Source organism: Pagrus major, chromosome 18 (assembly GCF_040436345.1).
Source record: "Pagrus major chromosome 18, Pma_NU_1.0".
Classification (NCBI taxonomy): Eukaryota; Metazoa; Chordata; class Actinopteri; order Spariformes; family Sparidae; genus Pagrus; species Pagrus major.
In genome coordinates this window covers 7942698-7955469 of record NC_133232.1, presented here as the reverse complement: position 1 = coordinate 7955469, position 12772 = coordinate 7942698, and the positions used below count along the sequence as shown (strand labels likewise).

At 39.5% G+C, this 12772-nt stretch overlaps 1 protein-coding gene across 1 annotated transcript in view; it reads left to right on the top strand.

Moving 5' to 3' along the window:
* The window catches only part of fat2 (FAT atypical cadherin 2), a 105983-nt gene that overhangs the window by 46381 nt on the left and 46830 nt on the right, over positions 1-12772 (top strand). Inside the window, exons 14-15 of the mRNA XM_073487361.1 lie at positions 986-1219; positions 5540-5929. Coding sequence (XP_073343462.1) covers positions 986-1219; positions 5540-5929 — 624 coding nt within the window. The remainder of the gene's footprint in view (positions 1-985; positions 1220-5539; positions 5930-12772) is intronic.

Here is a 12772-nt window from a genome sequence, read left to right as displayed (position 1 = left end):
TGCTTCCTACTAAAACAAAAATGCTAATGTTATCATGCTAAATATTACTCAGACATCAACATTTTAATATCCAGGTGGCAAAAATCCACACATTCTTTTCTACAGTGGAAGTTCAGATACTTGTAATAAAGACTCTGGTAAAAGTAGAACTTCTTCTCAACTTCTTTACTCAAGTAAAAGTAATAAAGTACAGGCTCTGAAATGTACTAAGTGTCAAAGTAAAAAGTATCTTTACTCTGAAGGACATTTCTAGCGGCCATTTGTCGTCAAAGGTAACTGAAGCTCACGTCATATTAATATAATTCTATTAAAGACTATTAAACTTAAAGGTAGAGTCAGTAGGATTTGTCCCAGCTGTTCCTAAACGCACCACAAAGATAGCTGATTGTTGAGTCTCATTCCCAGGATGTCAAATAGCCACATTTTGGGTTGGTAAAGCGTCCCGAGCAGCAGCAAAGTGAGAAAATAAGAAAATCCAGGCAGAGGGCTGCAGGGTCTCTGCAGTTACGAGACACTGACACGTCTTTTCTCCCCATTCCAGCCTCTCTGTCTGTTTCCGTCTTCTTACGTCTTTTACGTCTGTGCTTCGTCTCGCTACATCTGCTGTGCGTGATGTGCACTGATAGGTTGAAATCAGTCTTGTGATGTTGGGAAATAAAAATAATCCATAATTCCCCTCAAATGCATTCAAACTAAAGTAACGGGCCTGTTTTGAAAATGTAAGAAGGAGAAAGTTCCAGAGTAGTCCCACCTCTGATATCCTGCAGTGACCTAGCAGTAAAACGCAGGGTCGCATGTGAACACATTAGAGGAAAAGAAAGGTCTGGTAACGTAGAGCTGAGCCTGATGAGCTTTTATGTTCATTTGCGATTAAACAGGTGTGTAATGTGTTAAATGAAACATGAAAGTAATCTGTAGAAAAGTACAAACCAGGTGACAAAATTATTTTGATGACTTTTGATGAACTGTATAAATCTTTCCTCAGGTGAGCTGTTCACTCTGGCCGTGTTGGACCGGGAAAGGGAGGTCGAGTACAACATGGTTGCGAAGGCAACGGACGGCGGCGGGCGGTCATGTCAGGCAGACATCCTGCTGATGATCCAGGACATGAACGACAACCCGCCTCGCTTCTCCTCCAGCCACTACGAGGTCACCGTGTTCGACAACACCACCGTCCGAACACCCATCGCTGTCATTTATGCCAAGGATCCAGACACAGGTAGGCTGAGTTTCTAAATGTCTTCCTGAGTTTCAACACAGTAAGGCAATAAAGTTCATTTTATTGTTGCTCTCAGGTCAGAACATGTTGTGAGTCCCGCTATTAACGATCCTTAATACTATTAAAGCCCAATGCACAGGCTTGTCTTTGTGCATTTACAGTGCGTGTGTGTGTGAATGTGGTGCTGCGAATTCTAGACATAACAAAAGACTGAGCCGTTCCCAACAGAGCTCTGCTCTCTGAAACGCCCACCTGATACTTCAACACTGTGTTGTTCCAGCTGTGCTGCTAATTGATCACTGCGCAGGGATTTTAACCCTTAATCCTATGAGCGGTGGAGTTTAGCTCTGCCTACAATGATTTGAAATGTCCAAGCTTCTGTTAGTTGTGTGTGTATGTAGTGTTCAGATTATGTGACGTTTTTGTATTTTTAGTGTTTTCAGATTGGTGTTTTGTTCAGTAAGTTGGTCCAAACCTTTGGACAAATTGTCATGAAATTTGTTTCAGAGATTCATGTCTCCCTCAGGATGAATTGTAATAACTTCCAGGGTTCATACAGTCATGAAAACCTGAAAAAATCATGGAATTTTAAAATTACAATTTCCAGGCCTGGAGAAGTTTTGTAAAAATAAAAAAAAACAGAAAATTTTGGAAAAGGCATGGAAATTGTCTTCATAAAGAGAAGTATATTTGATGTTTTTTTTGTCAAGATTGACTGAGAAAAATCTACATTAGTTTGAAACACTTTAATGTTTGGGCAGATCGGTGATGTCACTTGATGTGAAGTTGTTTTCTGTTTCCTGTCGGGGTGACGTCAGACTCTGACCTGAGTTGCAGCTTATACTTTGACGAGATGTAAATTTGCCAAGAAAATGCCAGTTTCCTAATGTCTGGCTTCACTTTGATGAGTATAAGACATGGCTTGAGAAAGACCAGAATGGGACGTGCAAAGTTTTTTCACCCTGGTGCCAAACTTGAAACCTGCTGCCAACTGCAGCGCTCCACTCTTGTCCACCATCATTAGTCTGTGTCCGGAAACAAAGCCCTAACTGCAGAGATACTGTGGCTGCTAACGGTGGCTAATTCTCATTTTTACAAGTCATGTGAAGACATGAGCCTTTGAGAACTTTTTCAGGTCATGACAACCGGATAGTTGGCAGCTAGCTGCCAGATGTGCATACCGTGAATGCAAGTGCTCATATACACTTTTTGACTGATAGTTTGGACAAAGTCAGTTTCTTGAATAAGAAGTCAAAGTGAAGATCGTGTGTCATGTCATTTGATGAAAGCCTGAACTGCTATTTAAAGGCTAAACAGTTAGATATGCATGTCAGGTTTTGGGACAGGCCCAAGGTGAAAACTAAATACATTGGCTCAAGGTCTGAGGGCCATTTATCAGCTTAAGATATCACTGAGAAACTGAAGGGTTTGCTTTCTGAAATCAGAATCTGGAATCTCGTCCAAATCTCAACAGATGGGCCGGACGTGAATTGGAAAATGGAAAATAGTTTTCCATGTAGACACAGATCTTTCAGAGAATGTATAGTCGTGGAAATTTGCTCCAAAGTCATAGAAAAGTCTTGGAAATGTATTGGTAAAATTTATGTATGAAGACTGGTGGCAACATAAAGACATTCACAAACTTCACAAACTGGATAACAAGATGATTGAAACAAGCTCCAGCTGACCAGCATGAATTACTTTCTTTCTTCTTTATTTCTACTTTCTTTGTTTGTCCTCATTTTTCTTGTTCCTGGGATTTGTTTAAGCCTCCTATTTTTCTTTTTTTTAATCCCGCTTGCACACATTCATCTCTCTGTCTCTGTGTTTTAGCACACAATTTGATCACAGTTATTTTTAAAAACATCAGTACCAAATGAATGCAGAGTAGATCTGAACCAATCCCTCAAGGCTGAAGTTTGCCGACGGAGAAGTTTGGTACAAATTTCCACTGCAGTGTTTGGATGTTTTATTAATTTGTTGCCTGTGATGGGTGGTTAGTTTAAGTCAGACAACAGTGAAGTAGAACAGGCGCATACAAATGTATGGACACATCGTCACACTTGAATCGTCACAGTTCACACAAGAGGATCGATAAAAATGCACAAAGACACCCACAAATACAAATATTCTAATTGAGATTTACACACACACACACACACAAGCACACGTGCGCGCGCGCACACACACACACACACACACACACACACACACACACACACACACAAACAACAGGAGCAGACAGAACAAGTCGGCCACTCCTTCAGATGTGCAGTAGCTTGTTCTTTTTCTTCACACTGACAACTTTCTCACAGACAACACTGACTAATTGATGATGTTTTTATACTTTTCATTGTTATTTGCCAAAGATATTTAGCTGGGAGATGTTAAAGCAGCCAGTTCACTAATGTGTCTAATAAGTCAACAAAATAAACTCACAAAATGTCAAAAAGAGAATTTCTACTTGTTGTCCTTAAAACCTCACACCGTATGAATTCAAGTTTCTCTCTTTTACTGAACTAAGACAAGCTTAATTTTCCTGTTAACTCATCGTAAAACACACTTTATTCAAACTGGATATCAAACTCACCAAAACAGAGTTTGTCTTTCCACAGTCACCTCTGGCTTGGTTCCAAATAAATCCTCAATTCACAGAGTAAGATGTGAAAATGTTCCGGTTCTACATGCTGTTTTCACCCGCTGCTGATGTCCGACTCTCTCTCTCGCCTGCCGTGTCTTCATGTCCCCAGGAGTCATAGTCCTGGTCAGAGCCGCTGTAAATCGCCTCCGTACTGTATCCCCTGTCTTCAAACTGGCCTCTGTTGGTTTCAGAGGCTGTGTTCACAAACTTCAGGTATCAGAAAAGGGAAAGACATAAATTAAGATACTGCTGATTCAGTTGATTAATATTTGGACCTTTCACAGGCAGCATCGGGAAACTTCAGGGCAGAGAGAAAATTATTAGACCACTCGTAGTAAGCTGTAGCACTATTGTTTGTTTTAAATTCTTCCACACAGGACAAAATTGCCTCTTCCCTCCAGGACTTGTTAAACCACCTGTTAGTTGAGGCTTTGTTTGAGTGAAAATGTTGACCTTTATTCGCGGGCACTCCCATTAGTCTGCGTAATTATCCTAAAACAACAGTTGCCAAACGTTTTAGCTCGTAACCTCCTAAAACAAAAGTGTATCTGCCTGAAACCCAACCTCACAGGTTGCGTGTTTCTGTGAGCTGCAGAGGTGTGCAGAAGATTTTTAATGAGGGAGCAGGCAGAGGCAATGACCTGTGTGGTTTGTTATCATGTGTCTCCTCGACTATAATAACAGGGCAAATACTGTGAATTTATGTGAACATTTAAGTTGAACAGAGTCATTGTTTATGAGACAGCTTCATCTGGATCATTTTAAAGAACTTCTGAGGTAAATCTATCCAACCTTTCAGACTTATGTAGGCCCTTTCGTGTGGTTCTGGCCTCCAGGTTTAAAACTTCACCCCTAAAATACACATTATCGGTCTCTTGTTACCAGTTGTGTGTTAATTGGCCTTGTCTCACCAACACTTTGGTCTACAGAAAGACATCTAAATGTCTACTGGCTTGATTGCTATTACGTTTGCTCTGATATTCATGGTCCCAGGAAGATGATTCTTATATAATTTGGTGGCCCTGCTGCCATTTCCCTCAAGCACATCCTGCACGCCAACATTTCCACTTGTCCTTAAGAAATATCAAACTCTGGAGAACATTCATTCACCCACAGGAACAAACCACATTGACTTTAATGACACTTACATGCTTTCATGTAGCACCACACAAGACAAACTAGTTCCAGCAAACTAGTCAGTGCATTCACACATTTGTTTTTGTGAATTTAAGGGACCCTACAGCCTGTCGGAGCCTCTTGCAGGACTTTAAGTCTTTGGTCTTTAAAACCTTAAAATATAGTCATCACTTCCTCAACCTCATGCTGATGGAAAGTCAGGTGAAGTTTTGTCAATCAATTTTGCATCTTAACAAAATAATACATAGATGTTTGCAACAGAAAAAGTTTATATTAGTGCCTTTAACAACAAAATCAGTTTTTGATCTTTTGATCACATATTTGAAAGTTATAGGATGTGTTGTGTTTTCCCTCTCTGTGTTTTGACATTGTGTCTTCCCTTAACCACCTTGTAGGAATCCAGATGTGGTTTTGATAACAACAGCAACATTTCTTCAACTTTAATCTCCCTCTCAGCACGTCTATCGGTGCCAATACACAACTCATACTTAAATGACTGACAACAAACTAAATGACATTATCTTCATCTTTATCTTCTGCAGGGATAAACTCTGAGGTGAAGTATTCCCTCCTGGCGGGCGACAGCGGCTACTTCTCTCTGGATGAGTTTTCAGGGATCCTGCGGCTGGAGCGACCTCTGGCCTCCGACACCCCGCCCACCTTTGAGCTGAAGGTGAAGGCCACCGATCGCGGCCTGCCTCGTCACCTCTACTCCGTTGCCACGGTGACGGTGGACGTGGTCTCCCTGGATGACTACCAGCCCGTCTTCCTGAGCTCGGAGTACACCGCTCAGCTCCCAGAATCCCTGGCGGTCGGGTCTGAGGTGTTGAGTGTCTCGGCTCTGACTCGAGACGGTGGAGGGCCGGATCCCATCTCCTACCGCATCGTGTCCAGAAACGACGACGGACAGTTCCTGCTGGACTCACGAACAGGTCAGAAACGTTTTTGTATCCGGCTTTTTCACCCTTTACACTGTCCTGTTTAAGTCAAGAGTTTCACAATGTTAATAATATTGGGGTCGGATTACTCATCATTGTGAAATACTTCTTACTTGTCCTCTTTTTGTGTCTACGGTGTACTCAGCCAGACTAACTCCACTCAGATAGATAGTCAGAGAGCTGTGTGTGTTTTAATGAATAAGTAGTAGAATCAGTGCCTCCTGAGGGCTCAAACGAGAGGATTGCAGTGGATTATCTGTCCCTTATGTCAGAGGATGCTACTTAGCCATGCGCCCCTTAATTAGCCAGTCGCTAACTGTGTCTGTCTGCTGTTTGGTGCTGAACAGGTAGCTTACAGTGGGTTTATCAGAGCCACTTCTGTATTGTGGAGCCAATTCAATTGTCTTTTAGTCCTTCCACTATTTATTTATCATTGCAAGGAGCCCTCAAAACTTATCAGTCATCCTTTACTGTTTTCTTTTTAAAGCAAGTGAGCAAAATTTGAATTGAACCTAAGAATTGGTATTCTTAGGCAAAGAAAAAAGTCTGCTACACCTGCCTGCAAGGTGTTATGGCACAGGATATTTACCCTCCGTAGCTGGATGTGCTGCTCAGTTTGGAAGCAGTGTCACTCATATGTAGAATGTCAAATATGTGGCATTTCTGGAATTTGAGCTCATGTTGTGTATAAAGATGTTTCAGCACATCGTTGCCGTTTCCAGCGTGATTTGAAATGACCATTTTACATTACGACAAGCAGTGCTGTCATCTTTCTTCATGAACTGAAGCCGCGCTTTGGACCGCTTCCTCCTCTCCGACATGACTCCATCATCGTTTGATGTAATTGTTTTGCAATGCACAGCCGTCAGAAAAACATGCCGGCATTGATAAACTCGGAGGTATACGATTCAGATTGATGGGACAATTTAGAACCGGTTCTTTTTCCATCCCTAACAAAAATTAAGATTGATTGCTTTATGGCACAACACAAGAAGACTTCTCTTCAACAGCAAACACAGCTGAAGATTTGACACTGTTATTTAATTTCCTTCCAAAGAGGCCAGAAACTGCCAGTTTACCCAGCATTCGTGTCAAGGGTTTACAGCAATTAGCAATGTCTTTAAATTAATAATAATTGTAATATTTTGTGCAACACCTGTAACATCCCAGAGAAAGAGGAGTACTCTAGTCTGCAGGAGTACCAAATGACTAGATGTTCTCTTTCTTAAATTTTCTTCATTAAAATTCAGTAAGACGATTTCTGTCTCATGCTTGAGCAGTTTCTGACACAAATTAATCCGTCATCCATCCTGCTTCTGTTTTGAAAAATAAAAGATTTATTATTATTGTTGCTAAAAATTAAAGTTAGAGTTCCCTGAGTTTTGACAAGCTCGTCCCCTGCTGGATTTAAAAACTTGCAGAGTTCGGGAGTGAAGTGCAGTCTGCCCTTTCGGACTGTGTGGGACTGTCTCACGGCTTTCTGCCAATAAATCATTAAAGGGCAGCTGGTCAGAAGAACTGCTCTCATTGATCACTGTCCACTGCATTAGCTTTTATTATTTGGGGAGAGCAGAGGGTTTAAAAGTTTGAAAAGCTGAGTGGTGATCAGAATCTCAGTCTGGATCCTGCAGCAGAAGAATCACTGAGCTGGACAAATAAAACAGGCAGTGATAGGAATACATTAGACTTGCCAAGTTTGTTAAGATTGTTGGTACACAGAAATTTATACTGAACGAGAAGAATAAATTAGAATTCAGTCTCCTGCTGTGTCTTCTCTCGCTGTGTGTAGCTCACACGATCAATAATTCCCCTGTTCAGCTGTACACACACACACACACACACACACACACACACACACACTTTACTCTCAGTATGAAGTTACACATGAACTGAACCTCTATCTGAGGTGTATAGGTGTTTAAATCTGTGTTCTCTGAGTTTCTTTAATTCATGCTTTAAATTTCAACCCAGTTTACTTCCCTGTCACAGCAGTTCTGTGTGCACTGATTGTCTCTGTAGTAGGTGTTCACTAGCCTGAAGCCCAGAGTCTGCATTTGTTTAAAGACATGTCAGTGAAAGTAAATGAAAATTCAGCACAGTTTAACCAGCACACACACCGCACGACTGTTACCTTAGAAATTGATTCATGGCCGAGCTGTGAACCTCATTCCTAAAGTGATCGATCTCAGTTCTGCTGTGCAATTTTTTATCTGGTAAACAAATTTTTTCTCTGACTTTAGATGCATTACTTCTTTATCCATAAACTATCAATATTTATGATGACCAGGTGTGTCACAATTCAAGGTGACATTTTTTTCAGCACTGACAATCATTGAAAATCATTGGTTTTACACCTTGACAACTGTTACTTACATTTTCAAATCTTCTTTAAAAAGATAGCGTTTTTGTTGTTGTTGTTGTTGTTGTTTTTGCAACAGTTTGACTTTATTCTGGTGTCTTTTTGCAGATTTGGGTTTGACACGTTTAAATAAACTTCACCAATAATAAAGCTCAGAGTTCAACAAAAAATACCAGCCTTCAGGGATTCAACAACAAAAGACCGAAATTCAGTTTCTTTCAAAGTTCAGTCACTTAAATCTGTCCCGACTAAACCCTTTTCCTAAACAAATCAATAAAGGATCTCTGACAAAGAAAATAAACCCAACATCTGGTTTCCTCCGGTACCAGTCAGCTGATCGTCTTTGTGCGCACAGGATAAGTTTCTGGAAGGGAAGCTGCAGGTCAACAGTGAGCTTACTGTGTCGTCTTTGAAGTGTGAATCCAGTCAGCACACTACATCGTTAATATGCCAACATTTGTAATTTTAATACGTAAAAGCAAACGTTGCTTCTTATTTTGGTAAGTAAATGTGATTGGTTTGTGCACATTCTACACTTTTCGAAAAAAAAATGGTTATTGGCTTACTTGCTGAGAGTTCGATGAGAAGATTGATTCCTCTCTTGGGTCAGTATTTAATATGAAGCTACACCCAGCTGCTTAGCTTAGCTTCGCATAAAGACTGGAAACAGGGGGAAACTGCTAGCCTGGCTCTGTCCAAAGTTAAAAAGAAATCCAGGTTGTGGGACATAATTCCCTGTAGAAATGCAGCTTCTTCTTTTTTTCCTAACTTTGGTTAAAGCCAGACTATCTGTTTCAAGTCTTTATACTAAATTAATCTACCGTATCATAGCTTTAGCTTCATATCTAGCAGACATTTGTCAGAGCAGTATTGATCTTGTCATCTAAGTCTCAGCAAGCAAACAAATTTCCCAAAAAGTTCAACTTTTTTTTTAAGCTAGTTGAATCTTTATTAGGGACTGAATTTAGGATGGTTACAGTCAAGCCAAGCACGTCTCCCAACAACCTTCCTACATGAATAAAAAGTTAATATTTTAAGATGCATATTATGAATTTAAGGTTAGAAATGTTTAGCAGGGATTTCATTTGTTACAGCTTGCTGGGTTGAAACATCTAAGAAGAGAGAGGAAAAAATGTCCCACATGGATTCATTTAATTATTTGCATATCTGAAGTTTGAGTTTATTTGACCTTGGCTCCCAACACTGACTCTGAAATAAATCATATTTTTAATGCAGGAACGTGGGAACAATTTTAACCACTGGCCACAAATGAGTTGTTACCAGGTTCTCAGAAATACTGTTGAACTTGCATTGATTCTTATGTTTGTAAAAATGGATGTGGATGGAGAGCAGTATTGTTAAAGAATTGCTTTAGTTGGCCTGAAGAACTCACTTTGTTAATGTTGCCGTGCCAGCTGTATTACTGCAAACTGGGCACAGAAAAGCACACATCCCTCCTCTGGGGTTTGTTTATAGTCATTCTGGGAAATCATTAACATGAGCAAAAGTACCGGCTGCTGGTTGAGAGCAATTGGATTAATCTAAGAGTTGAATAAAACTCTTCAGTGAGCGGTCCAGAGTAAAGTTCTACTTGTTTTTGTGATTAAGTGTATTCAGAAACAGAATGAGTAACTGTCTTGTTGTTATCACTGTTGATAATTTATGAGTTTTGTTTTTTGATGTCCACAGAATGATTCAAATTATTCAAATGAATTATGGATGGTCTGCGTCATCAGTAAGCCTCGCTGAGGACGCAGTGAAGGACGCAGTTGTAAATAGTGAATCTCACACTGGCCACAGATCAGAGGGTGTTTTCTTTTTTCTCCAACACTTGGCATACCACAGTTTGTCATCTTACTGCAGCTGCCAGATGGACGGTGGTTTACCCGACGTGACGGAGTAATGTGTGAATCACAGTGTTTGATATCTCTGTGGTTAAAAGTTAAGTGTTTGCAGGAAGAATAAACTACACAAACACCCATCTGACACACCAGGTTGATATCTTACACATAAATATAAAGAAATCATAATTCAATTTTGGAATAGAATATCAAAAGTGTGTTACATGGTCTGCTAAGAAAAATTAATGAAAACAGATGCAGGTTTATGGAAATATACAGGAAGGATAAACTTCTTCACGCTTAGACATGCTCACACATTTGTTGGTGTTTGTGTGGAAGCATTGGTTTGGTCCACATCTGGACTGTCTCTGACGCACACATGCAGAATGTGTAATCTGAGTTTTAGGCCTCTTTCAGAACAGTGTTGTAAAAAGTCTTCAAGTATTTGACGTAAATGCACTTATTTCCTGGCAAAAAGTACAAGTAAAAGTCAATTATACATATATTTACACGTACATGTATTCTGTATACTACAGGGCGTTTTACTATCAGATCCAGGATTCAGCTTTTTTCTTACTATTAAGTTGTTTTAATCCGATTGATGATCAAATACATTTAAAGATGCACTTTTTTGGCTCTGATGCAGTATGTAATCTGTAGAGTAACTAGTTACTGAAGTTAGCAAATAGATGTAGTGAGTAGAACCTACAGTATCTGCCTCCAAATTGTAGTGGAGTAGAAGCATGAAGTAGCTGAAAATGGTATGGTATGGTAAATGGTATTAAACAACGTTTGTCGTTTTACCTTCATTTGGTTTTGTCAAATTCCTTTTTGTAGCAAGTAAACCAAGAGTGGACTGATGTACAGTACTTGAGTAAATGTAGTCAGTTACATTTCAGCACTGCTTCAGACAAAAAAGGAACACTGTGTTAGAAAAACGCAGCCTCCTAATTCACTTAAACGACTCTGTGATTGTAGTCAGTGACACAAACGCAGAAGGCTCTGGCAAAAAAAAACTAAACCTTGCTCAACTGTTGTATTATCTGGAAAGGCGACAAACATGTACAAACAAGTTCCTGAAAGATTGTTTTGCAACATGTTGTTTACCTGAGTTCATCGTGGTGAAAGATAAAACGGTCTCTGTGCAGCATTCTGGTGTCTGAATCTTTAAATTGCTGTTTTCTTAATGAGGATTGGTTTAGGTTTTACACCTTAAGCGCAAGGACATTTTTGGAAAGTGACGAGGTTGTTGGAATTTTAAGAGTTGGTGGTCACAGTTTCTATTAATCGTCAATAATAAATGGTAAATGTATAGTTTATTAAACTTAAGTTAAGCAGTTGTAAAGGTTTACAAACATCAGTTGAAACTTAACAATAAAATAATCTGCTTAATATATAAAGCTTTTCATTGTTGACAATGAAAGAACTATTAAGTTATGTTTGATTAACCAAACATTTGCCATTTATTAATGATGGTTATTACAGAGTTGGTTTTAATGTCAGGTTCAAAATGTACGATGGCTTTATGTGCCTGTGTTTGTTTGTGAAAGTACGGAACAACTACAGTCAAGAAAATCTGTCTTTCTTTTAGTATTGAATGAGCTGTATTACATTTAAAACGTGGTATTAAATCTTCGGTTTGACTTTCTGAGACCTGCTCTTGTGTGACTGTGTAAGTGTGTGTGTCTGTACACAATGAGACATGTGGGAAACAGAGTCATTTAGCTTGACAATGACAGATGACCTTCACCCTGTTTCTTCATTCTGAGAAGTCGCATCACGCTGAGCAGAACGAGCTCCGACTGCTTTGAGCAAAACACAAAACACAGATACGAGCCCTTATTGACAGAAAGCTGGCAGCGGGGGAGTGAGCAGCCGCGTAGGAGCTGCTGTACATAAAACATATCGCCGTTTGTATTAAAGACACAGCATATAGGATTTTTACAGCAATAAGTCAGTGCCACAATAAATCTCAGACATTAGCATAATTACCTGCACAAACACAACTGATACAAAGAAGAACGTCTGCCTCTGGTGGGTTCTGCACTGATATTACATTGTGTGAGATCTGCAGGATTGTGGGAATTATTTACAGCAATAGTACAAAAAGGTTTTGTTTTTAGAGAACAGAAGGAGCTTTTTGAGCTTCAGTCGTTGGCAGGAGGTGGAAGGAATTAAAGGTTGATGGAAAATCAGCACCAAGACTTTTATTCAGCAAATGTCTGTCAAAGAGGCAAAGATGAGTCTGTTTTTAAAAGAATATTTAATGGAAATAAAATGAATGTTTGCTTGCCTAACTTCATGCTCAGGTTCAAAAGCTTCAGTTGATATTTGATTTTTCCCTTATTCTTTTCCCATTTCCAATTTCATCTTTACAATTGAAGCTTTAATATTTAATTTAAATTTCACTTTTCTTCCATTTACTGACATTTTTTAATAATTATCAGTTTTAAACTTGCTTTTCCAATTTCCCTTTCCTTTTCAGGTTTATTTATGAGATGGTTGTTCCTCTTAGTGTAACAAAATAATAACTATTTTTTCTATTTAGCCTAATTCTGACTACAGACGATGCTCTGAGCACTTGTGAGACGGGAACTAGTTAACAACCATTTCTGAACAACGTACCCATATTTATTT